Source organism: Vicia villosa, unplaced genomic scaffold (assembly GCF_029867415.1).
Source record: "Vicia villosa cultivar HV-30 ecotype Madison, WI unplaced genomic scaffold, Vvil1.0 ctg.000759F_1_1, whole genome shotgun sequence".
In the NCBI taxonomy this organism is placed as follows: domain Eukaryota; kingdom Viridiplantae; phylum Streptophyta; class Magnoliopsida; order Fabales; family Fabaceae; genus Vicia; species Vicia villosa.
The window spans coordinates 344,382-369,703 of NW_026705340.1; the positions used below are offsets into that span (position 1 = coordinate 344,382).

The window sequence follows — 25,322 nt, forward strand, 5'->3', positions numbered from 1 at the left end:
AATTAACAAACTCTGGTTGTGCGTCGAAACGCTGTACAGTATTTTGCATACAAACGCTGAGCAATGGCCGGAAAACAGGCGAGCGGCGAGGTTTTACCGGTGAACCTCGCCGGAATGTCAAAGAATCAGCTTTACGATATCATGTCTCAGATGAAGGTAACAACATTGCATACTCTTTTTCACTCTCCACGAACCAATTACTACGTGCTATTGCTAAACCTAACATTTTCGATTTTGTTTCCGATTCAGAATCTGATCGAGCAGAACCAGAAACAAGCTAGGCAGATCCTCATTCAAAACCCTATGTTGACAAAATCACTTTTTCAGGTTTTTTGCGCTTTTCCAATTGCTTATGCTAGTTCTCAATTGATTGCATTGCATAAGATGAAACCCTAAATTGAATTTTCTAGTGATTAGATGTATAGCTGTTATTTTCCTCTAGCGCGTTAAGCTTCGGTTATAAGATAAAACCCTAAATTTCATTTTATGAAAGTATGGTTAACAACAATTATGTAACTTCTTTCAATTGGAAGCAAGGAGTGCTGTTGTGGTATCATTTTAAGGGTATTATTATTTATACATTACATGTTGGAGGAGTAGTAAGGGTGCTCATAACGATTAGCTTTGGAGTGGCTTTGGTTTAATATAAACTAGTGAAACACGGGTTCGATGCTGGAGGCTAAAATAAAACATAAGATGAGAGAATGTTTAGATATGCTCTACAGAATATTTGCGTTGTAGTATGTTTTGGCTTGTAATCGGGATTATGTTTGATCTGTTTACAAGTTTTGGCTGGTAATAACTTATAACTATGCAGTATTACTTAGTGGTAACTAGGTAGTGTTAACTTTAATTCCTGGCTAATGTGTGCATTAGTTAAGGCTGGATTTCATACTCATTACCTTTTCAATCTCCACTTCAGTTTAATATGGATTTACATAATGCAACATGTTTTATTTAAGTACTGTACAAAGTACAATCAGTGTTATCAAATACCGATGCCATGGCTGCTATGGCGGATATACATGGCGGTTTTTGGGCTAGTCGCAATGGTAAATATAAGCTTATATTGTGGGGTTTTCCGCCATAATTTTCTATAATGGCGTCGCAAAAGCGGTCAGTATGGCGGGATTTTGGCTCTCTGCCATGGACCGCCATCTGCCATCGACAACACTCTGTACAATTCCACATGACTTTTTTGCCAAAAAAGAAAAAAGTTCTCATGTTTTCAAGTGTATGAAAAAGTGAAAATTGCTTTCCTCAAAAGAACATTTATTTGCTGTCCAATACAGTGATAACAAAAAAAAAAAAACCCGCCTCTTCTTTTCATACTTTCAGTTTCACCTAGAACCCTATGTTGTTTCACAACCATTTATCATTTCTGATTGCACTAGCAGAGACACTCTCACAAGAACCCATAGCCAACCGTAAGACATCATGTTCTCCATCAACCCAATCCAAACCCTCTTTTGGTAGATTAATAGAGACATTGTAGTATATTTAGCAGGCCAAGAAAATACCAGCCCAAAAACCTCAATGTCCATTCCATAAAGATCCTCAATGAAGAAGTGTCGGGCCTAAGCATCTTGCTGGGTTCAGTCCAACCCCAGCATATCCAGCTATAGTTATAGACACAAATAAGTGCCATGGAGCCTGCTAGCTCATGATTCTGAACATGCACAGATAATTTCCCCGCCCGTCCTTCAGTTTGCATTGTTTGACCATTCTCTACCGAAACCCTGAAACTAGGCAAGTTTTCAATAGGTTTCAAAAAGTGGCAATTGGCTGCAAATTTTTTTCAGATCTGCCACCATCTAGTAATATTTGAATTGGAATATGACCAATTTGTCTTGCAAATCGAATAGACCTCCCACACCTGTACCACCTCCTTTTATGGCATTCATGGATAGGTGAAGGTCATTTGTAATGATACTCTCAGTCTGTTTTTCCAAGTCAGTTGGTTCAGGGTCTGTTAGTTTGGGCACTTGTTTGAGTAAGAAAACTTTTCTTCACAGAAATAACATAGTCCTTTGTCTCTCTCTCCTAAGTTGAATTTCTGCTGCAGACATCATTTTAATGGGTCTGGTTTTGTGCATTTTGGGTCAGCAGTTTGCTAGTAGATGTTGGCAATATTGGCAGTAAATTGGATTTATGTAAGTGTGGTGTTTGCCTGATTTGAGTGGGTTATTGGAGAATTTATGGTGGGTCTGTGTTTGTTGCTGCTGTACTTTTGGTGAAGTCTGTTTGGTGTTTGGTTATGGCATGGTATTTTTCCTCAAAAAAATTGGCCAGAGCCACCGCACGTACCGCCGTGATTAGTGAAAGGGACTCAACATCATGACTAATATCCTCTTGTAAGCCCCTCAAGCAACAATCCAGTAGTGGTTTGTTGATCACTCTCTCGGAGTGATTGGCTAGGGATGTGAATTTGAAGTAGTATTCCGCTACCATTCCATTTTTGATCAATTGAAACTGCAGCACGGAGACAGTTATATGGTGATGGCCTGAAATCCAATTCAAGAGCTCTAGTAAATTTCCTCCACAATTGGAACCAAGGAACAATCTCTTGATCCAATTGAGCTGAGGCAACAGTTAATCTCTCCATACCGGGAGTGTTATGATACTAAAAAAATTGCTATGCCTTTAAAATCCATCCTATGGCATTTTTTCCATCAAAATGAGGGAAATCGAGTTTAATGTACCTTACATGAAAAGCAGGGCATGATGCCTCTTCAGTTGAATTCACAGAGAGCCATGGTTGGAGGTGGATGAGCTTGGGATTTCTATAACAGGAGCAAAATGACTTCATTGAGTTTATCTAACATTGCTTCTGGGTTGTGGTCACTGTTACCATGCGATCAGACCAAGCTTGGTGGCCAACTTCCAGTCGCCGAATTTGAGCTTGCAGATCTGCATAATTCTTCTCTATTATTTCTGCCTACTTCCATATTCTGCTCCTTCAATCTTGTGTTCTAAGCAATGGTATAAATGGAATGCTGGTTCTTTTGTATTAATAACCTCACTTCCACTTGCAGCAGTGAAAAAACTAGGGAAAAGTACCCAGAAATTGAGATAGGAATGTCAGAGAAGAGAATCAGATGAGAGAGAAGAAAATTAGAGGAAAAAGAAGACATGCTCTCACACATTTCCCCATTCCACTATTTATCCCCTATCATATAATCTGCAAGTAACTTGTTGGCCATTCTGACCCGCATTCCTTTCCTTTTCCTCCACCTTAGCTGCTGACTCACCCACCACACGTGGCGCTTCTGTTACAGTTTAGTTGTATTCTTTGCACGTTTTGTGCCTTGCTCAGAGCGTATTAATTCATTTTTTTAAAAGAAAAACTACCACATTCAATTTTATTATATAGTGGTTTATACAAATTGAAATCATTCTTTACTCTTTAGTGATCATTCAAATCATTTGAAACTTCTAATAGTTCACTTCTTGATGCCATTGACTATATAGTTATTGAGTTTGATTATTAAATGATGCAAATTTGCTTTATGCTTGACCTCATGACACTACTTGAAAAAGCAAAATTTTCTTTCTACACATGAAGATTTTTTTAGGCTGTCCCATTTCACTCATGATGTTTCTATCTATTGCACCAATGTTCTTTCTACACATGAAGATTTTTTTAGGCTGTCCCATTTCACACATGATGTTTCTATCTAATTCACCAATGTTCTTTGAGTTGGATTTGGTCCCTTTGAAGTTAGATTTTACTTTAGACGGTAAAGTATGACATTTCAACTATTGATATGAAATTTTAACACATCTTTAAAATTTAAACTAATCTCATTTAAATACTATTTCATGGGCTTCAGCCTCCTTAGTTATTTGCTTAACTTTGAGAATTTTTGTCCATTTTGTTTTGTCAATCAGGCACAAATCATGCTTGGAATGGTGCAGTCGCCACAAGCGGTATTTCTCTCAATATTTTGATGTCATTTTTCACAACCTTCTATTGTAGAAATTTACATGTTAAGTAATGTTTGTTTCTAGGTTCCGAAAGCTCAGCCAGTGGTTCCGCAGAACAGTCAGCAGACAGTACAGCCAACACAACAGCCAAGCGTTCAGCCTGCCCCATTATTGCCTGGAAAGGGTGGCACACAGGATCAAGCAGGCGTATCTCACACTCATATTCCTCCGAGGAAACACCAAAACCAGCCTTCAGTGCCAGTTTCTTATTCTACTGTTCCTGCAACGAGTCATCAGTCTCAGCCCATGGCTGCACATTCTATGCAGATGCCACAACATCCCAAAGGACATCTGACTCCGCAAGTGGCTCCGGCAACTGTTCCACAATCATCACAACTTCCAAAGATACCTCCACCCTCTGTTCATTCATCTTCACAGCCACATCATCCAACACAAATGCCAACTGCCTCTAGTCAGCAACCATTGCAGACACCTGGATTTCCACATATGCCTATGCAACCACCACTGCCACCACAGCTCAGACCACCTTCAGTGCAAACCTTCCATCCCCAATATCCCCCACAAATGGGTGCAAACTTAGGCTTTCAACATGCTGGTGGTGCTTCTCACAATCATCCGCAACCCATGTATCATGTAAGCCAAATATCTCACTTTACAATTTATGATTTAATGACATGTTCAGCTATAACAGTATTTGTTGATGAACTTTTCAGCCTGGTGCAAAACCTCCTTCTAATGTTGGATCTGCGTTCCCACTGGGGCAGGCACCACTACAAAATCCGCAATCATCTCAGTCACCTTATCAGGTATGTCAAGATAGAAAATACAACTGATAGTTAGGATTTGAAAACTGCTTTGGTACCATGAGTTAGTGATTTGGCTCTGGGGCATCAAATGGCTTTTATAATGCTTTCCCGTTGCCATCATGAGTTTATGACTCGTCACTTCATTGATTGTTGAAACATGAAACCATAGTTATCTATCCTGATTCCCGAGTTACAGCTCCCGGTAGCCGATTCCAATAACACTAGTGGGGTGTCAAAAATATATATACAAGATAATACCACCTGCATCAGAACCTAGTTTCTGAGATAGGAGCCACAATCACTTCCAGTGCTGAAAAATGTAAGGCTATGAAGTCTTATAGCAGCCAGGCTCTGCTCTGCTGCCATATTACACAGATGAATATCATGGCTGAATGCGAAAAGTTGAAACCAATTAATAACAGAAGATAAAAATGTACACCATTTATCCCGGACAAATGTATCATTTGCCCATTTGATTTTCACAATTGACTTGAGCTCATCGGTTTTGTTTAATTAACTAGTGCACAGGCATTTGCCTAAAACCAAGTTCATTTTGGTGATTCAACTGAAAGAAGCAAAATAAGTAAAACGGCTTGAAAAGCCGTATCAGTCATGATGATTTTAACAATACTTTTTGCTTGATAGTAATTGGTTATTCAGGTGCTAAGTCATGCTTGTATGTTAGGTTGGAAATATGCCTTTCGGGTCTGATTTTGGCAGTCAAGCTGGAAATGCAATGCAAATTGATAGAGGGTCTTCTTGGATGCCTGGTCCTTCAGAAAATCTATCACAGCATTCTGGTCCTCCGGGACCACCATCTATGGTTTCTGGTCAGATGGGTGCTGCTAATCAGTCTCTTCGGCCTCCTGCGGTAATAATTGTAAATTAGCATTATTGTCATGAAATTGTCCTGCAGTCTATTGATGTTCTCTCCTTTGTTAAATGCAGTTGACCCCAGATATGGAGAAGGCATTGCTTCAGCAGGTCATGAGTCTCACACCGGAGCAGATAAATCTTCTGCCTCCGGAACAAAGAAATCAAGTGTTGCAACTGCAGCTGATGTTGCGTAAATAATGCAATACGAAAACACACTGGTAGTCCCAGTCCTCTTAATGTAGCATAGATTCTTCTATTATCAATGTTCGAAGTGGTTGCAGGCGATTAGGTTTTATTGGTGATACAAAAATTGTGTAACAAATTATAATCATATTATTTTCTGGATGTTGTCATTTTTATGAAGAAAAATTTAGATTAGAGGTAGGACACCACCTTAAATACAAAGGTCAAGGATAAACACCAAAATGGTTTACTGCAGAATGCTGTTGAATGTGAGATGATGAAGCTCTTCAAGAGCTGTAAAATGTCATCTTTAAAACTTTTTACACTGATTGACTAATCGATATGTGAAATGTTCATTTCAAAAAGGATTTTGTGATTTAAAATAGACACCCTTACAGAACAAGTCTGACATTTAGCACGTGAATTTTGAGAATTTTCAAAATAAATTTTAGGCATTGGTAGGTGAAGAAAATTTCCACGGCCCCTTCTATACTAACTATGCTAAATGTATGTTTGTTTAAATATTATTTTAAAATGACTTTGATATTGTTAATCATTTTTTGTTAAAAAATAATTTACAAAGATTTTTTTATTTAAAAAAGTTATAAATAAAAAATTGATTTAAATAGTTTTTCTTAATATTTTATTTTAGCTATTTAACCCTTTTAATATAATTTAATTTGGATAAAGAAATTTAAAAAAAGTAATTAAATTTGAAGTTATTTTGTATAATTTTTCATAAAAATTATTTTTGAAATATAATTTTTTGAAAAATTTGTGTTTAGTCTTCAATAATATAAAACATTTAGTATTAAATTATAAAAAACTATAGTATAAATTGAATATTATAAAAAACTATACTATTCAATAATCTTTAAAAAAAATTATAAAAAACTTTTACTATTTAAAAAATAGTTTAAAAATCACATTTAAAAAATAAATATTTAAAGTTAAAACAAATCAGTCTTAAATTTGATAAGTTAGAAAAAAACTAATGCTGTTATGTGTGCATGTTAAAAAAAAAAAATCCAAACTATATACACAAGCACACAGAAATTCGAGAAATATATGGGTTGGTACACTACATTTTTATAATTGCACAACATTATAAATCATGAAATCACAAATATTGCCACACTATTGAGATTTCAAAGCCAATATGATTTCAAAACTTCTTTTACCAACGATTTGAGTGCACCATTCTTCTCGAAATTCTATATACTCATACAAAATGGATAAGACATAATAACTTCACAACATCTAATAGCATTTACTAAAGTTTGTCTTTAGAAAATTTTTAGACATGAATACACAGTAGTAGGGGTATGGATCCTCTAACTTATTGGTGAGAACTTCCCTCTAACTTTGTCTCCATATCTCTCTAAGATTCATCTCTCTTACATCATATTTCCCTCTCCTTTTCTCTTCTATCTCTATCAAAATGGACTAAAGTTAGGGAAAGTTAGTGGTTTCAAAGTTTGGGAGATGTGAGTTATATACTAACACATCACTTTCTCCAGCATTAGTTGACGAGTTTCTGCATAATTAATAGTAAAAATCAAATACAAGAATATTGAAATATGCAGATATATTTTTAGTGAAAAGGAATAAATAGAAGTAAGTTTGTTTACTACAATTATGTTTTCTTGCACTAGATAATATGGTTGTTAAAATCGGGATTTTGATAAAGATCATTAGGGTATAAAAAATGCATAAATCATAAGATCATAACAAATTGACAAAATTATCGAAATGACTAGGAAGATTAACCTTAACATAAAATTCTCGTTAATTTAATCATCCATAACAAATATTCTATCCAAAATAAACATAATAGAAGACTTTTGATTTGAATTTATATAAATGATAGATGATGGGAAAAAAATTTATTCATTGTATGATTAATAGATACATAATTTTCAGAATTCAGAAGATTTTTATCTGCGGATAATCTTTATTTTAATTCTCAAAAACTCATTTAAAATATTGTAAGCTCAAAAACCCTAAAATATGTGTGCACAATTGTTAAGGGGTCTGAATTCAATTATTTGATAATCTGATCAAAATGGGTAAAAAAAAGGGATAGTTTGATCGGTAGATCCCAGAATTTAAAATCTTTATCTAAGAGTTAGGCGCTCCATCTTTGTGCGACTGAAATAGGTGGTCAGTTGCCAGATCGCAAGATAATTCAATTTTGCAAGTTAGAGCGAGATTCCCACAACCATATAGAAAACTAAGCTTTATTTATATTATCAGTAACAATTAGATTTTTAGTTATATATGCTAATAAATTGTAAGTACTAGTAGAGATTAAAAAAGAAAAGCAAAAAAATGAATAATATTGTTGAGTTATGAGAGTAGTGGTAAATGGCTCTATACCTTAATCAAGAAAATCACAGTAGTGGTTACTGTTCAAATATAAATGACCATTATCAACTCTGCATGAATCTGTTGACACTGCATGAAATGAAAGTTACAATTTAGAAAGAATTATGCAATCAGTGCGAATAAAGAATGCTGATGAATTCTTCTATTAGCACCGCAAAAGCAACACTTTTCTTAATATCTCTAAATATCTGTATGTTACAACAATTTAGAAGGAGGAAAATGAACAAACCTTGTAGATGGGGCATGTGATTTTGAGACCTTCAATCTGAAAGCCTTTTGATTTCTGATTCTTCTCAACGTTACACTTTTGCAGTTCGATTTTCGGCTTTTCCCGCATCATCTTGAGTCAAGATTGTTGATGTGTGTGTAGTGTGCGATCGAACAAACTTCAAACTTCACCACACACGCAGAAATGGAAAACAAGAGGATTTAGGATGCTGATAATTTAGAATTTTATTTTTGTTGAGCAAAGGAGAAAAGTAAGAGAAACAAGAAGGGTAGGACGTTAAAGAAGAAAAGTTGGTAGAATTTTTCCTTCTCTATTCATGGCAAGTAATACAAAATTAGTGAAAGGTTTGGATTTAAATTCATAGAAAGTATTCACTACTACTTTTTGGAATCAATTCCAATTCTTTTTATGGTTGGAGCAATTTAGAATTGATTCTACAAGTATATAATTGATTTTGACATGTTGGTTCCTTTTAACTAGAGTTGATTTTATTTTTAGGGTTGATTTTAATTGAAGGTAAAATTTATACTTTTTTTAGTCTAAACTTTACTTCTATATTAAATTTTATTATTCATTTTTTTTTGCAAGAATTTATTAAACCAAATTATTTTATCTTTAACTCATTTTTTAGTTAAAATCAGTTTTATAGCACTAATTTACTCCAAATTAACTATTTTTATCGTAGAAACAAACACATACTAAAGCAACAAGTTAATCAATACATTCAGGCTTTTAAGAATAGAAGCAATAATTTGCTTGCAAAAAATTCAAACGTGAATAAAACAAAGACAATGCTATTTTTTTTATTTCTACCTAATTAGTTTTGCTAGTAAGGCATGCATGACTAAATATTATTATTTTAAAAAAAATGAGGGGTCAGGGGTTATATTTTTGATAGATAGTTGTATCATACAATTTCAATTTGAGGAAAGGTTGTTGGTTGGAGTATGTTCCAATTATTCTCAAATTCGTTGACTACAAGGATCATGAGGTATTGTCTGCTTTAAATGTGAGAATATGTCACAGTTTGTCATTTATGAAAAACACATAGTTGAATTGAGAAATATGAGTGTTTTATATAAATTATTCTTATCTCATTTCTCAAACAATGTGAGACTAGTTTGGTGTCTCGAAAATATTGTCTCCTAGTCAAGACTAGTTTGGGCTAGTTTGGGCATATAACGGTCTAGGAGTTGAATATACTTTTAGGGCAAGTTACTTCCGCCCTCTTTCCACTTCCTTCCCCCCATTTTACAGTTTGAGTGATATATATCAACCCGCCTTCAAAGGAGAAATCCACCATCTTCTGTGATGGCGGGTTGACATATTTGCATAAAGGTAGCATAAAACCTATAAGGTTTTGAAAGAAAGAACTGTAAAATGCCGGGAAACCCACCATTTTCCTGGTCAAAGAGATTGAAATCTTAGTCATCCCAATAACTTTCTTCAACTATCATCAAAATCACCTAGATGATAAGCCTTCATCCTCACTCTGTAAAGTACAACCAGCAGATAATCAATTGCCATTATAATGAAAAACCATTTTTGTATGTGGTTGTCAGATGATATACAAACAACCACATACAATACTAGGCATTTCCATACAGATCCCAAAGCTGGTATCTAAATATTCTCTAAGATACTGAACTATAAAAAGGAAAATTGTATTTGCAATTGTCATATAAATGTAGAAACCTCGTGTCGTTGCATGGATGTTGAACACTGCAATGCTTTTGCCTTCATTAAAGGGTTTCTAGGTCGGAGAGTAATTGGCCGCCTATAACTTTTCCCACGATAGTAAATAAGAGAAAATCCTTTGGGAAGTCTGTCTATTGCTGCCAGTATACCACCACTCTTGTATTCCAGTAAACCAGCTATTTCTTCAACAAAAGCAAGGTTTTTTTCTCTTGTTATTAATTTAACAAGCTCTCGATGCCTCCAATGCAAATGCATATTCTCAATGACACCATCAAAAACAACACGTGTACCTACAGAGTATCATAAGCAGCAGTCAGTTTTACATCAATGCAATGTAGCAACTCTGATACATCATACAGCTGAAGATTACCCACCAAGTTGTAAGTACACCTTCATTTTTAAACCAACCACACGGAACATAACACGTTCTTCATCTGTGATTTTTTCCCTCCTATTATCAGGACTAGCTGGAACCAGAGATGCATCTATTTTGACATCGGCCTCTTCATGTATCTAGTGGTGAAAATAAGAATAAATATATATTTTTTAATTAAATGATCATAAGAAAACAGAAATCACACACTTTAAGATATTTCTTTCTATCCTTTGAATGTGCAGTATTATAAATTTATTGAAGTATAAGTTGAAATAAAATACAGCAAGTTGATAACAGCAAACAATCACACATGTACCGCAGTTGTAACACTCCAACTAATTGATATCCTAATTGATTAGATTTGGAAACCTAAATTTCAAGGTACTGATATATAAATAATAATTTAAGACAATAATGACTTCTCAACAGTTCCTCTTGGCATGACACAACATCAATCTGATGGTAATTTGCAGACTAATATATGCATTTAAAAAACTTTTTCCCCTTTAAAGAAAGCTGTTAATGATTTATATTCCAACAAGTATCCTCAATAAAAACATAACTAATTTCTCAACCATGATTAACTTCTTAAGACAAGTAGATACTTACAACAACTAGTTTGCGTTCCATTTTTTTCATAAGCCTAACATTACTCGCTTCAGCAGCCTCTTTCATCATCTTCTCACATTCTACAGGTGATACTTCCCCTCCCCGGAATGCTTGAGCCTCATTGAACTCATATGACAATCCTGCTTGGGTATTTATTTCATTTTCCCCAGTTACATCAATAGCTCTGCATCGCACCTTCTTCTGAACATCCTGCACCTGTTTCATCAATTGCTGTCTTTCCGATAAAATGGCAGCCACATTAGCTGGAACGAAATCCTTCCCGCGATATATTACAATGTAATATTTATTCCTTAGCAGCAAGGTACCTCCTGTTAATTTCTGGACCAGAGAAAATACTTTTCAAATCAATTAATAGAATTACTGTATTATTCTCATTTCTTAGAATTTTGACTTGGGAACAAAAGAATGCACCATGTTACCATGGGGGTACTTTGAAGAACTTATCTAGGCTTATCCTATCTTATGTTACAAACAATTAGGCAACTGTTTGGAAGGGCTTATATATAAATAGCTCACAATATGACCGAAAGTTGTTTTTCCGCTTATGTGAAGCTTACACTCTTTCCCACGATATATTACAATGTAAGACTTATTCCTTAGCAGTTGGTTAATTTCTGGACCAGAGGAAAAACTTTTCAATTCAATAAAACTGCTGCATTATTCTCTTTCTTCAGAATATAGTGAGATCATGACAAGGGAGCAAAAGAATGCACCATTGGACCATAGGCCCGGTGGGGGTGATTGGAAGGGCTCCCAATTTCCATTAAAACAAAATTCTAAACATCTCTAACTATGAACCTATTTTTTTAATCTTAAAAAAAAATACTGTAATTTTAAAATCAGATTAGCCACTAAACATGAACATGTCATACTTCAAAAACCAGCTATGCATCTTCATTAAAAAGTATTCCAAAGAATCGAATCCTGGCAAGCACTAGAGGAGAGAGGAGGAAAATCTGAATAAATAGGGAAAACCTGGACGACTATCTCGCTGTTTCTGACGCCCAATGCGCTAACTCTGGCTGCATTTTCCGGCAGTTGAGTTCAGTGGCGACTCCAATCCAACTTGTTTATATGATACAGCGGAAAAGCTGCTGAGTTTTTTATTTTAGGTTTATTAATTGTTAAAATATGTTTATGTTTAGTTTTGTGTATATTTTCTTTGGTTTTTTATGGAAGGGCTCTTATCTTATGTCGTAAGTACCAACTACCAAATAAAAGCATAGCCAAAGCTTTTGAAGACTCTTAATTGTAACATTCTAAAAATCGCTTTCACAATTTTTTAAATGAAGCTCTGCAGCCTATTACACAGTTTTGATTCAACAGTCAGTACTAGTACTTGTAATTTGATGCATTCAGCTTCACACACAAAACTTCACATGCAATCAGCACCAAATAGGGAACTGTAGATAACAAACCTTCAACTCCAGAGCCATCAGTTCATTGTTGGTATTCTGGACACCAAGCTTGACAGCAATCTTTGCAACCAAACTTTTCTCCCAAAGCTTAAGAATAGCACATGCTAGACCTTGAAGATTTCTATTTCTCCCTTCATAAAGATCAAGGCAATATTCATATCAGCAAATGGAAAGACAAATTCAATAAACTAGTTTGGCAGACGAGTCTTGCTTACCCAAGGCAAAATGACAAGGAAGAGCTTTGGCAAGTTTCAGCATTTTTGCGTGCTCGTCGTTGGTGAGTCGCGGATGCATTTTGGTGGGAAGAAGCCTAAGAGGTGTTGTGTAACCAGGAACTATAGGGGAAAGCAAATCGGCATCAACAGGAAGTATTCCTGTACCCCACCAATCAACAAAACGAGGACCCAAACCATCAAGCATCCGGTTAAACTCCATCTCCTCGGGCGTCATGTTATCATGCTGTTGTTGATTCCACACAACCGATTCACTCTTTGAATTATGTTTGGTATTGGTTGTTGGCCCTTGATAGTTGTCTCCGCGATACACCCACATAACACTTCCTGACCTCCATATAACTATTCCTCCGGTTCGACGCTGTACAAATCTACAAGATTAGAGTTGACAAATTATTCAACACAAAAAAAATGCTATAATCTTACTAGTAGTACCAACACTATAATTCAATACAATAATAAATGTTTATGTGTGCAACTTGGTTTTAAATTACAGTCCGCAACCGCAATATTGCTAATGCGGTAGTCTCCGCAACCTATGAAGCATGGACACCCCAAACACCACCCCGGCACCGACACAGGGACACCAGTAACAAATCGAAAAAATGAATTAAACGTAATCACAAGTGTCGGTGCAGGGTGCAGGTGTCCGACCACACTGTCCACCTTTTTTTAGAGGTGTCGGTGGTACATAGCTGCAATTGCATTAGTCCACAATCACTGCGTGGATTAAAATCATTAATCATGTGACCGAACGCCATTAGAAATTGCATCAGACAATTTCTGCCATGTTTAGTCAGGTATTTTGATCAAAACTCAAAATACCAAAACTCAAAATCTCATAGATGAGGATGATGAAAAAGAAGGAAGAAAGTGAGGTACCTGAACGATGTTATGAGCAAGGTTCATATTCTGAGAAAGAAACTCATGAAACTTGAGCTTCACCAACTCATTATTGTTCCACTGATGATGAATTTTGTGTAGGACGGGACGCGTGAGACCAGATTTAGGGATACTAATTTTCTCCTTCAGATGCATTCCGATTGTTCGCAATCGATTCAGTTCTTCTTCCGCCAAACACTGTGCCATCACTTCGTTCTTCTTCTTTTTCTTCTTCAATACCCTTTCTTCGTTGTTCTCCGATGGAAAAATCGCGTCATCGGAGCGAAGCCATTGTCGCTGCAAAAATTGATGTGGCGGTAGGGTTCGGGTAGGTTCATCGTGATGATGATTGGAAAGTTCGGATAAAGTGCGAATGCGGAGAAGGATTCTGTCGATGGCGTTGTTGTTGAAATTGCGATTGCATTGGGTGGTATCGTGGTTGGAGAGAGAAGAGAAAGAAAAAGAGTTGAGAATGGAAAGTGTGAATTTGAATTTGGATTGAAAAGTGAGAGGGTTCAAATTCAGTGTTGATGATAGCTTCATTGATTGATACACTTTCGAACGTCTTCTTGGGTTAACCTTTCACTTCTTAACTAGTAGGAAACCCCTGCTATCCCACGGGTCTGGCGGGACGGGTCTGGCGGCGGGACTTCAGATTACATGTACTTAATTATGACTTGAAAAGTTCTTTTATATATATCAAACATATATATTTAACCAAAATGCAACCCAAACTTAGTCATGTTAATCTCAAAAACTTAATAGTTAACAACAAAAGTGCTAATAATACATCTAAACTTTTAGCTCTTTAAATATAACAATAAAATATATAGATGATACAATCTTCAAATACTATATTCTTAAATTATCAGAACCAATCAGTAACAAAGCCTGCAGCATATACCTGCATAGTAAAATGCATAAAATAAGATTTATATTTATCAAAACTTTGGAATTAAAAATAAATAAAGTGTGTAACATATATAGATACAAAGAATGAGTAACATTAATATATTTATAACTTATAATCATTTATCAAATTTTAATTCACGTGTTAGGAATATCAAACATGATATAACTTATTATGTCGTTCATAAATATTCACGTAATTTTAATTATATATTAATAATATGTATCAACTTCATATTTATAATAAATCGTACCATTATTTTTATAACTTCAATTTTATAAAACAGTAACAAAAAAATAGTTAAAAGATAGATATTAAAATGATCAATCAATAATTGGTATCTAGATACGTTCACATCTAACCGTCAATTATTTTTATAACTTCAATGTTATAAAACAGTAACAAAAGAAATAGTTAAAATATAGACATTAAAATGATTTGTCAATAACTGTATCTCATAGATACTTTCACATCTACCCGTCAATTCAGATGAGTTAAGTTAAGAAATCCCAGTTGAATCCAAATTTGTTAATTCTTATAAAAATTTAAATCTATTTAAGATATTAGCCCATTTTCCCTAATATAAAATGTATGCCAGCTCCCTTCAAAAGGTTAAAAGTTTCTACATTTAATGCATATTATTATAACATTAAAAATATAATTTATAAGTTTAAAAAAAATATAATTTTAATTAAGAAATTAAACATAGTTAGAGAATATAATTTATTAAAACTATTTGAGATATTAGCTCAATTTTTCAAACCTAAAATCTATGACAGCTCCCGTCAAAATGATCTGTCAATAACTGTATCTCATAGATACTTTCACATCTAGCCGTCAATTCAGATGAGTTAAGAAATCTCTGTTGAATCCAAATGAGTTAATTCTAAAAAAAATTAAACTTATTTAAGATATTAGCCCATTTTCTCAAATATAAAATGTATGACAGCTCCCGTCAAATGCTTAAAAGTTTCTACATTTAATGCATATTATTATAATATAAAAAATATTATTTATAAGTTTAAAGGAATATAATTTTAATTAAGAAATTAAACATACTTAGAGAATAAATTTTATTAAACCTATTTGAGATATTAGCTCATTTTTTCAAACCTAAAATGTATGACAGTTCCCGTCAAAATAATCTGTCAATAACTGTATCTCATAGATGCTTTCACATCTACCCGTCAATTCAGATGAGTTAAGAAATCTCAGTTGATATTATGTGTACTAATTAAATAAAATGATAATATATAATTGTAGAAATGTAAAAAGAATGACAATTTTCTATTTTTCATAATAAGTTTATGTATGTTTCTATCATAATTGTCTCATGTTCTCTTATCATATACAAATATTTACAACACTTTTTAGTATAAATGATAATTTTATCATAGAAAAAATTAACATTTTTTAATAAATTGAAATTTTAATATAATTTATTATAATTTAATAGTAGTTTTAATCATAGTTAATGCATTACTAAATTTTAAAAAGAAAAACTTAAATAAAACTTTAGTAAATGACTACAATATTTATTTTAGTAATAAAGTCTATGTACAAACATCTTAAACGGATTGATTTGCAAAAAAAAATATTAAATTAATCATGATTGGAATTTTGCAATATCTTTTGTTGGATAATACTCTTTCTAATTAAATGTAAATTAACTATCAACATCTTTTACTATTAAACACAATAATTAGAAGATTTTAAAATTAAATTAATGTATTATTTAATTGTAGATTTTAATATGTAAACACAATATTTGAAAATATAAAAAATATTAAATACAATAGTTATGAAAGTGGACATATTAGACGTGATATCGTTTCATTCTTTTTGTTTTATTTTAGAGATATCTTTCCATTAGTTACAATAATTCAAATTTTATAGTCAAACTTTATTTTCCATATTTTTAAGGAATCTATTTATTTTACGCAAACTTTTCGATATACCATTTATCATCATATTCATAACTTCATAACCAAAACTAAAAAAAAACTTAATTCAAAGTAAAAACAATCCTCAAACAAAAAGAAAAAAATAGAATAATAATAATAATAATAATAATAATAATAATAATAATAATAATAATAATTTGCTTATGTTTTTATTAAAGTAATAATAATAATAATAATAATAATAATAATTTGCTTATGTTTTTATAATAATAATAATAATAATAATAATAATAATAATAATAATCTAACACGCGGTCAAAACGGAATTGAAATATAATAATTACTAATAGAGAGTATAGTTAATAATAATTTATTAATGACAAACTTAATTGAAATTTGAAACGGTTTTTTTTAGAGTATCCTGGAAATTTCACCTTTTTTTCTTGAAAAGAGAAAGGGTGATAAGTATCACACAACTTTCTAAATTCTATTTTAAAAATTTAAAACATGATAAATACCATCCAACTTTTCAAATTCAATTTTAAAATGTATTTTTAGTAGAAATATTTTCGGTAAATTATTTTTTTAGAAGAGCTCGATTCCGAACCATTTCATCATGAAATATTCCATATGAACATGATTTTATTCCCAACCATTTCATCATGAAATATTCCATATGAACATGATTTTATGCTTAAATGAAAGTCACCACTTGAAGCAAAATAGTAACTAAGCCGCCATTTTTGTCCAAGTAATAATTGAAAATAGTTGAAATAAAAAATAACAAAATAAAAAACTTTCTCTCTGCATACCAAATACGATGCTCAACCTCTCTTAGATAATACTTAAGCCCCAATCGGAAACTTCTTAATCCACACTACAATTATACTATCTTCTTAAAATATTTTTAATATAATTATACATTTATATTTATTTAATATATGATAAATTCTTTAATAATTTACTTTTTTTATATAATTATTTATTTAAAAGTTATTAGAAAACTATGGTGTGCAGCATAGGATAAATATTAATGTGAACAGGTATCCACGATGGTGATGATGAAAAAGAAGGAAGAAAGAGAGGTACCTGAACGATGTCATGAGCAAGTTTCATATTCTGGGAAAGAAACTCATGAAACTTGAGCTTCACCAACTCGCTATTGTTCCACTGATGATGAATTTTGTGTAGGACAGGACGCGTGAGACCCGATTTAGGGATACTGATTTTCTCCTTGAGATTCATTCCGATTGTTCGCAATCGATTCAGTTCTTCTTCCGCCAAACACCGTGCCATTACTTCGTTCTTCTTCTTTTTCTTCTTGAATACTTTCTCTTCGTTGTTCTCCGATGGAAAAATCGCGTCATCGGAGCGAAGCCATTGTCGGTGCAAAAATTGATGTGGCGGTAGGGTTCGGGTAGGTTCATCGTGATGATGATTGGAAAGTTCGGATAAAGTGCGAAAGCGGAGAAGGATTCTGTCGATGGCGTTGTTGTTGAAATTGCGATTGAATTGGGTGGTACCGTGGTTGGAGAGAGAAGAGAAAGAAAAAGAGTTGAGAATGGAAAGTGTGAATTTGAATTTGGATTGAAAACTGTTAGGGTTCAAATTCAGTGTTGATGATAGCTTCATTGATGATACAATCACACTTGTTCAAAACTTTATGATTCCCTTACCGGGTGAGAGTTTCTTATCACAATTTACTTGAATTAGGTGTTAGCAAACTATTGTAAAATTTTTTTCTTCATGGAGTTTAATATAAAATTATTTTGATCAGATAATAAAATATAATATTATTATTACAATCATCAATGCTTCAATAATACATGTTCTTATATACTACTATCATTGTGTGGATTGTGGAGAGTTGCCAGGAGAAGATTGGGATAACATGTATAAAATCTGTCCGTGACTATTCTTACAAGCTGTATTTTACATTTAATACATAATAAGTCAGATTATAACAATGTTAAATAGTGGTAGAATGCTGATAAGGATCAATTTCCACTTCTGCTAAGGGAACAAGAAGACGACGACTTGATGATCTCTTTGCCCAGTTCATTTATTTTGCTGATGAGAAGCATTTGTTCCGTCTCCAACTGGGCTATATATCCTTCTTGTGTATCCTCTAGAGTTTGTAACTCACTCAAACTTGTAGACAACTCTTCCAGATTTCCTTCCTCTATTAAACACCGTATCTTTTTCGTCATCTCCTTTATCTGATATATATCGTTCAATTTCAACAGTATATATGAGAATAAAATTCTGTAATGAAAATGAGAATTCTAAATTCTAATAATTCACAGAATAAAAAAACAAGTGGAATTGTTCAAAATTCTGAATGCAAGACAACCTTACCTGGCTAGGAACCTGGTGTAATTTAGTCAAAGAATGTTCAGAATCTATAGACTGTCTCGTTTGCATCTCTGGAACTTTTCTTGTGATTTGGATGTGAATCTCACCACTTTTCACTCCTTGGAGAGGTATCCACTTGTCAGACGTTTGGTTCGCAGGAAGCCCTTGATATTCTACAACACATTCACCTATACATGATGTGGGAAGGAAATCATTATGGTCTTTCACATGCAGTATCATGGGACTTCCGTCGTCTTGGAACTCTAAGGTCTGGTCCCAACGAGGGTTCAGAGTTTTGTGTACAACCTACCGGATAATAATGTCACAGTAAATTAAACATTACAAATGCGAAACAAATAATAACAGTTATGTGATCAATCAAATGTGTCATGTCAGTATAACACAATAAGCAGATACAAGGACAATAATTTATCCAAGAGGAACTTCGTATGAAGTTTTCTAACCTTTGTTCTTTTCTTCAAGTTTCCATAGGTTACCCTCACATAAGGATCACTTGTCCCTCTAAGATCAGCAGCAATAAGATCTCTCGCTTCAATAAGAACAATTTCGATCCAACCATTGGCCGTGCCCGAAGCTGGACCCTACGTTCATTCCAAAGGAGTTGGGGTTTTAAGAAGAATTAACATGCCATAGTTGTGAAAATTCAGCTTTGCGCATTATTAAGAGAATCATTATTTTCCGGTTTAAGAAGTATACCTTTGATCCCTCTTTGCTGTCCACCCTAATTGCTTCTATTTTAAGTCTTAATTCACCAGAACTAACTCCTTCAAGTGGGATCCATACATCCCTGATTGACCCTTCCATGAGTCCTTCCAAATTTACATGTGCACTACCAATGTTTTCGTCTCCGAAAATTTCTTCACTAAAGCATTTTACAATTAGGTATTCATCACCATTTTTCTCATCTACTTCAAAAGTTTCATTCCAGACAGGAGTTGAAGTAGTAGGAGGGGGAGCAATATTTGTTTTTACAACAACCTAAACAGATTATCATAATAGAATCAGCTAAAGTGTTATTATGAACTTACATTGCATCAAAGTACATGTCAATACAAATATATTAGAAACCTCAGTTCATCAATATACGTCAAAGCAGTAAGACTTAAAATGTCAAACAGACAACCAGTACCTCTCACCTTTCCATACTGTAACTTAACGTAAGGGTCAAATTTTCCAAATCTGTCACTCGCAGCTAGATCCTTTGCTTCGACTACAGTTATCTTAAGTTTCCTTCCAGTTTTTGAAAGAAGATTTGATGATCCCTTTAGTGATTTCTGAGAACTGGCACTGAGGTTGGTCATGCTATGAGAACCATCAGAAAACTGCCACTCTTTTACTACAATTTTCACCTTTAACTGAGAAAGTGAATCAAAAGAGTTGAGAAGGATGAAACATTCCATTTACTAAATTTTATTTTCGTTAGAAAAAGGTATAAATACTTTCATTTTCAAGAGGGAAATGCTCTGTGAGGACAATTTCATAGTGACTCAATCATGAAAAGTGCGTTAGAATTTAGAACAGAAAGAATAGAAAACTATGCCGCACAAGTATCTGTAACATTAAAAGAGTGCTTGACTTAGAAATCACAAAATACAAAAAATTTGATACAACTTACAACCATAGGATAACAAAATGCTATTGCAGTTTCAACTTACAAGCATTACTCCAGAAAGCCTATTAATATGAATCTCTACCACTCCATTTTAAATATATAAAAACCATATTATTTTACATCTAACGAATTAAGCTTCTAGGAGAATTTTGTGGCCATACAAAAGAGACATGGTATACTTAATTCATGTAGTCAGATTCTTGTTTCTTAGTACTTGAAGAGTGTATGTGTTCTAATCAGGAAAGAAGAATGACAGTATATGGTTAGATGTGTTAAGAATCTCACATAGGACAATATATGGTTTGAATATGTGTTTATAAGTGGAGGCAATCCTCATCTTACAAGCCGGTTTTGTAGGTATGAGTTAGGCTCAACCCACACATTGTAACAAGATGAAAATCAAACACTACTAATGTAAGATAACAAAATTGTATCGATCCTAAAGCAAAGAAAGCTTGACAGATGGGCATATATTGTACCTCTGCTGAGTTGGCCCCCTCAAATGGGACAACCATTTCAACTTCCTCTCCACAAAGTTTTGCATGTTTTGCTATTACACCAGAATCTGGCCCTATTGCCCACACTATTGTTGAATCATCCTCCACGTGCTTCATCTTCACATAGACAAAGAAATAGGTTAGCTTTAAATATATATCATAAGCTTTACTGCATCGGTGTTAAAAATAAAATTTATTGTCCACAAAACATATGCTTATTTTCAGCCGATTAATAATCTTATTGCTAGCATACAAAAACAAACATCTATGAGGTGACAGTACCTTAACTTCGCAACATGCTAAGTAGTCATACTTCACACTGTTGGGGGGGCACTCGTAAAGATTGAAGCGAACTATTCCTGTATTATCATGTAAAACCATATTAAATGTTGTATCCCATCTTGGAGCTGAACCAGGGCTCAAGCCCGTTCTCCTTGTCAGCTCCTCTGCTTCTACCTCTATAAATGTCTGCAAGTCCTTGTCACTCAAGTTGTCTCCTAAACAGTCATTGGTTGTGCCATTTTGTTGCCTCCCCTTGAAGGAACTCCTAGAAAGTCTGTTTGCGGAAATCACTGAAACATATACCATGCCGCCAACAACATGTTTCCTTAAATCAACTACAGGCAAACTGAAACAGCGGCGTCTAGGCTCCACCATGGTCTTTACCAAAGTGTCAGTAAAAAGTTTAACCTGAATGAAAGGTCACTACTGTTACATGAAACATCATGTGATACAACATGGGAAAATTCAGAGAGAAAGCTAGCAAATGACACTTGAAACACCAGGGAATGTTCAAAGATTAAATGAGCATATGTTGCAAAATAAGAAATGGACACAATTTTTATAGACAACAGATTCAGATTCACTTTTTTCCGATGGCACCAAAAATTATAGACATCAAATTTTTCTCTGAATTTTGACAAATTAGATTCTGTGAAACATACCAGCCAAGGAGAAACACCAGGCAACTCAGTGGCGGATTGGCTGCCTCCACTTCCAAAGGCAATTCCTATTTTAACCTCAGGTGTTGATACGAATGAGTACAAAAGTGCTTTTCCATCTAAAATTGGTGTCACAAGAAGCTGCAAATATAACGGAAACGAATAGGTTATGAAAAAGGACATGCAATGCCTCAGAACATAAGGAATGTATGAACACAAAAATTTCCATCAAAACCGCAGTGTACAGGTAATCGCACTAATAGATGTCAACGAATCATAACCTTCTTGTTTATATTTTTGCTACTTCATTTAATATAGATAGCTTTAGTGCATGTCAACGAATCATAAAAGCAAAGGGTGTTATTTCACATACATCGCCCTTAATATGAAGACTGTTAATCACAATTCTGGCAGCACCGACGGAAAGCTTAGCAACCATCAAAATGCTCATCTCACTTGTGTCCCAATCAAAACCCATTTTCAGGACTCGCTGTTAATACCAATAGAATTCTATATTAAAAAGGCATTAGTCATAGACCTTAAATAAACAAAGCATCTATAAAGTTGTATAGAAATTTCAAATGACATCTGAATTGTGATGCAAAGTAAAACCTGATCACCAGAGGTTGACCATCTAACCCCGTGAAGGCCCAAACTCGGAGGGCGTGATCCAAGTGAAAATTCCTGCACATCAACTCTTTCCTGCAGAAATTATTTCTTTAGTATATTGAAACGAATGTTCAAACTTTTTTTATTAAACAAATGAGTAACTCTTCCACGTATAAAAACGAATGTTTTGTAACTTACTATAAATCTTGGTTTCCGCAGCTTTAAACGTTTCTGAGACACAAGAAAAACAAAATTGATGAGTTAATTTAATGCCCCACTCATTGAAGCAATTTTCTCATGTATGTCATAACTTCAAATGTGCAATAAAAGAGAGGGAAAGTTCACCTCTACTATGGCTGATAACCTATTTGAGAGCTTAGGATTAAAATAGTTGGACCAAATTTGCGTCAACAGTTGATTCAACCATTCACATTGTTCCAATGTTGTAACAGGCTATATAATGTATGTACAAAGAAAACAAGTTGAAATCAGCATCACAGAGCGCAGTCATGAGAATAACAAAGGGAGAATTTAGCGAAAAAATACCGAGGTGTTGACTATGATACGACTCCATTTCTTGTTCAAGTCTTCCTCAAGTAGTTTCCTCTGGTAATTCCCATACTGCAAAACAAAGACCAACACAACAAAATTGATGTTAATTCAATAACTTAGCACATGAAAAAAAGAAAGAAAGAGAGAGAGATTGGTTACTTGTGAAGAAGCCCAAAGAGCAAGTGCAAGTGGGAACCAATTGGAGAAAGAGAAGAGGCATTTGTGAATAAAGCAAGCAATGAAAATGAGAATGAGAAAGAATGAAATCCGTGAATTGTTGTTATCCTTCAACTTTAACAACTTGACTGAAGCTTGTTCCAAATTCTTACTACTAGTCCTCATTGAGAAATTCAGAAATTGAAAAAGGAAAGATAGCATAGCAAGAAATGCATATTAATGGAATACTATTTTGTACCTAATTTGAGTGACACAAAGAAAAGGTACCCAATTCTGTGGTTGAGAATTTGTTCTTGGGTTCCATAATCAGTGTCTTGGAACAGAAAAAATTGTCTCCTTAAGTTTATTTTCTAATTATTTTATTCGTAAATGTCGGTGATTTAATTCGTTAGACGGTTAGAGGAGTGACAAATATCGGTGGGAAGTTACTTATTTTTATTTAATGTCTCAAAACCAACTTACGATGCTAAGTAGTCATAATATTACATGCATTGATGGTTGAGTAAGTATTTGATTTTAACTACTATCTGTACTAAATGAGTAAGTATTGCTACTCATTGTAAGTCAAATAGAGTAGCAATAGTACTAGACTTCTAAGTAGGGGTGTTCGCGGTTTCGGTTTGGATCGGTTTTACGGAAAAACTCATCTGATCCAAAAATAAATTTATTTGTGGTTTGGTTCGGTTTTGGATGATATGTTAAAAAAATTCAATCTGATCCGATCCAATTTAATGCGGTTTAATTTGGATCGGTTTTTGAATATCCAAATTATAGATTATATTTTTACTAATATTATAAAAATACTAATAAATCATAGATTTAGATATAATATATATCATATAGTATATTAAAAGTTAATATTATAAAATAAAAATGATCAATTATAGTTGAAATAAATAAAATAATAAAAATAAATAGATTAAACTAAGCTAATAGATAAGATAAAAAACTTAATTATTATATAATAATAAATTTATGTAATTTTTTATATTAATAAAAAATAAATAAGTATAAAATACATATACATGCAGTTCGGCTTGGTTTGGATCGATTTTGAAAATTCAATCCGAAACCCGATCCGAACCGCGCGCTTCTCACAAAATAGCATCCAAACACATCCAATAAATTTTAATTTTTTATGGTTTACAATTTGTTTGGATTGATTTGCAATTTTTATTTGGATTGATTTGGATTTGAACACCTTTATATCTAGATGCTCGTTTGTTTCTCGGGAGTTCACCCTCTAATCCAAGCTTAACAAGATAGTGATAAGTAGTTTGGGAATAATATTCAATGCTAATGTAATGTGATGTACCAAAGTGATAGAGAATAAGCACATCTTCCAATTTCCTTTCTCTTTTATTTTTTATTTCCTATTTCTTTTGCACATTTAGTTCCCTGTATAACTTAGTTGAAAATATATTTATACTTAATTTCTTTCTTTTTGAAAATATGAATTTTAAGGTAAATCTAGATTTAATTGATGTAAAAACTTGAACAAGGTAAAAAGGAACAACTTCAGCAACACCGATTTATAAAAAATGTTTTAACACTATTGTTATTATTAATGGGTGTTAAATAACGATCTCATAATTGGCTTATAAACTTGTATAAACATTTAACACCTATTTTAGGTGATAAACAAGTATTGGATATTAATACTTAACATCGGTTTTTCCTAACAAAAGGTATTTTTATTTCACTTATTGTTATATATTTAATATCGCTTCAAAATCGTGTGAAATGGATTTATTATACCTTTTTTTTTTTACCAAAATAAACTTAACTTCTTTCATTCATAAGGATAGAGTCAATACAACGAGGAATACTGTTAACATGACTGCGTCGAGGCCATGAATTGGCCACCTTTGTAAGACAATGGGCAACCATATTCGCTTGACGCTTAATGAACTTAACTTCAAAGTTCGTGAAATTACAAAGTAAAGATTTAATAGAACGAATAATAAAATTAAATTCAGAATCACCAATGATATTAGAATGAATAACTTGGACAACTTGAAGAGAATCACCCTCGAAGATAACATTGTCAAGGTGAAGGGTTAAAGCACTTTGGATA

At 33.4% G+C, this 25,322-nt stretch overlaps 4 protein-coding genes across 5 annotated transcripts; 1 reads left to right on the top strand and 3 right to left on the bottom strand.

Annotated features, from left to right (window-relative positions):
• Positions 1-6,136, top strand: LOC131631053 (uncharacterized). Its single transcript, XM_058901817.1, has 7 exons — positions 1-156; positions 250-327; positions 3,892-3,930; positions 4,012-4,581; positions 4,662-4,754; positions 5,440-5,625; positions 5,703-6,136. Exons 1-7 carry the CDS (start codon positions 64-66, stop codon positions 5,826-5,828), a joined length of 1,185 nt encoding a protein of 394 aa, XP_058757800.1. The 5' UTR covers positions 1-63; the 3' UTR covers positions 5,829-6,136.
• A 923-nt stretch (positions 6,137-7,059) lies between these two features.
• On the bottom strand, positions 7,060-14,313 carry LOC131631055 (CRM-domain containing factor CFM3, chloroplastic/mitochondrial-like). Of its 2 annotated transcripts, XM_058901821.1 has the most exons (10): positions 13,668-14,313; positions 12,768-13,146; positions 12,553-12,683; positions 11,114-11,452; positions 10,503-10,641; positions 10,126-10,418; positions 9,827-9,922; positions 8,431-8,594; positions 8,193-8,270; positions 7,060-7,350 (listed from the first exon to the last, which is right to left on the bottom strand). In XM_058901821.1, exons 1-7 carry the CDS (start codon positions 14,208-14,210, stop codon positions 9,893-9,895), a joined length of 1,854 nt encoding a protein of 617 aa, XP_058757804.1. In that variant the 5' UTR covers positions 14,211-14,313; the 3' UTR covers positions 7,060-7,350; positions 8,193-8,270; positions 8,431-8,594; positions 9,827-9,892. The 2 variants fall into 2 exon arrangements, with proteins under 2 accessions (XP_058757804.1, XP_058757802.1); XM_058901819.1 differs by having other exon boundaries at positions 8,431-9,922.
• A 62-nt stretch (positions 14,314-14,375) lies between these two features.
• Positions 14,376-18,205, bottom strand: LOC131631056 (uncharacterized). Its single transcript, XM_058901822.1, has 2 exons — positions 17,571-18,205; positions 14,376-14,571 (listed from the first exon to the last, which is right to left on the bottom strand). The coding sequence occupies exons 1-2, from the start codon at positions 18,111-18,113 to the stop codon at positions 14,536-14,538; spliced, it is 579 nt and encodes a 192-aa protein (XP_058757805.1). The 5' UTR covers positions 18,114-18,205; the 3' UTR covers positions 14,376-14,535.
• Positions 18,206-18,348: 143 nt separating this feature from the next.
• Positions 18,349-23,519, bottom strand: LOC131631054 (synaptotagmin-5-like). The gene is made up of 14 exons (XM_058901818.1): positions 23,228-23,519; positions 23,063-23,137; positions 22,862-22,969; positions 22,715-22,747; positions 22,520-22,609; positions 22,281-22,397; positions 21,911-22,048; positions 21,249-21,656; positions 20,949-21,083; positions 19,994-20,212; positions 19,554-19,835; positions 19,301-19,438; positions 18,840-19,142; positions 18,349-18,700 (listed from the first exon to the last, which is right to left on the bottom strand). The coding sequence occupies exons 1-14, from the start codon at positions 23,444-23,446 to the stop codon at positions 18,479-18,481; spliced, it is 2,487 nt and encodes an 828-aa protein (XP_058757801.1). The 5' UTR covers positions 23,447-23,519; the 3' UTR covers positions 18,349-18,478.
• Positions 23,520-25,322: the final 1,803 nt, after the last annotated feature.

Coding starts and splice junctions, on each gene's coding strand:
- LOC131631055 (XM_058901821.1), bottom strand. CDS start 14,210: ATGAAGCTATCATCAACACTGAATTTGAACCCTCTCACTTTTCAATCC. Junction 10,642..11,113: donor TGGAACGCAAACTAGTTGTT/GTAAGTATCTAC, acceptor TTTCACCACTAG/ATACATGAAGAGGCCGATGT. Junction 9,923..10,125: donor CATCCATGCAACGACACGAG/GTTTCTACATTT, acceptor TGTACTTTACAG/AGTGAGGATGAAGGCTTATC.
- LOC131631054 (XM_058901818.1), bottom strand. CDS start 23,446: ATGCTATCTTTCCTTTTTCAATTTCTGAATTTCTCAATGAGGACTAGT. Junction 21,657..21,910: donor CTGGTGTTTCTCCTTGGCTG/GTATGTTTCACA, acceptor CCTTTCATTCAG/GTTAAACTTTTTACTGACAC. Junction 19,836..19,993: donor TTAAGTTACAGTATGGAAAG/GTGAGAGGTACT, acceptor TAATCTGTTTAG/GTTGTTGTAAAAACAAATAT.
- LOC131631056 (XM_058901822.1), bottom strand. CDS start 18,113: ATGAAGCTATCATCAACACTGAATTTGAACCCTAACAGTTTTCAATCC. Junction 14,572..17,570: donor TTGCTCATGACATCGTTCAG/GTACCTCTCTTT, acceptor TTTACTATGCAG/GTATATGCTGCAGGCTTTGT.
- LOC131631053 (XM_058901817.1), top strand. CDS start 64: ATGGCCGGAAAACAGGCGAGCGGCGAGGTTTTACCGGTGAACCTCGCC. Junction 157..249: donor ATATCATGTCTCAGATGAAG/GTAACAACATTG, acceptor TTTCCGATTCAG/AATCTGATCGAGCAGAACCA. Junction 4,582..4,661: donor ATCCGCAACCCATGTATCAT/GTAAGCCAAATA, acceptor TGAACTTTTCAG/CCTGGTGCAAAACCTCCTTC.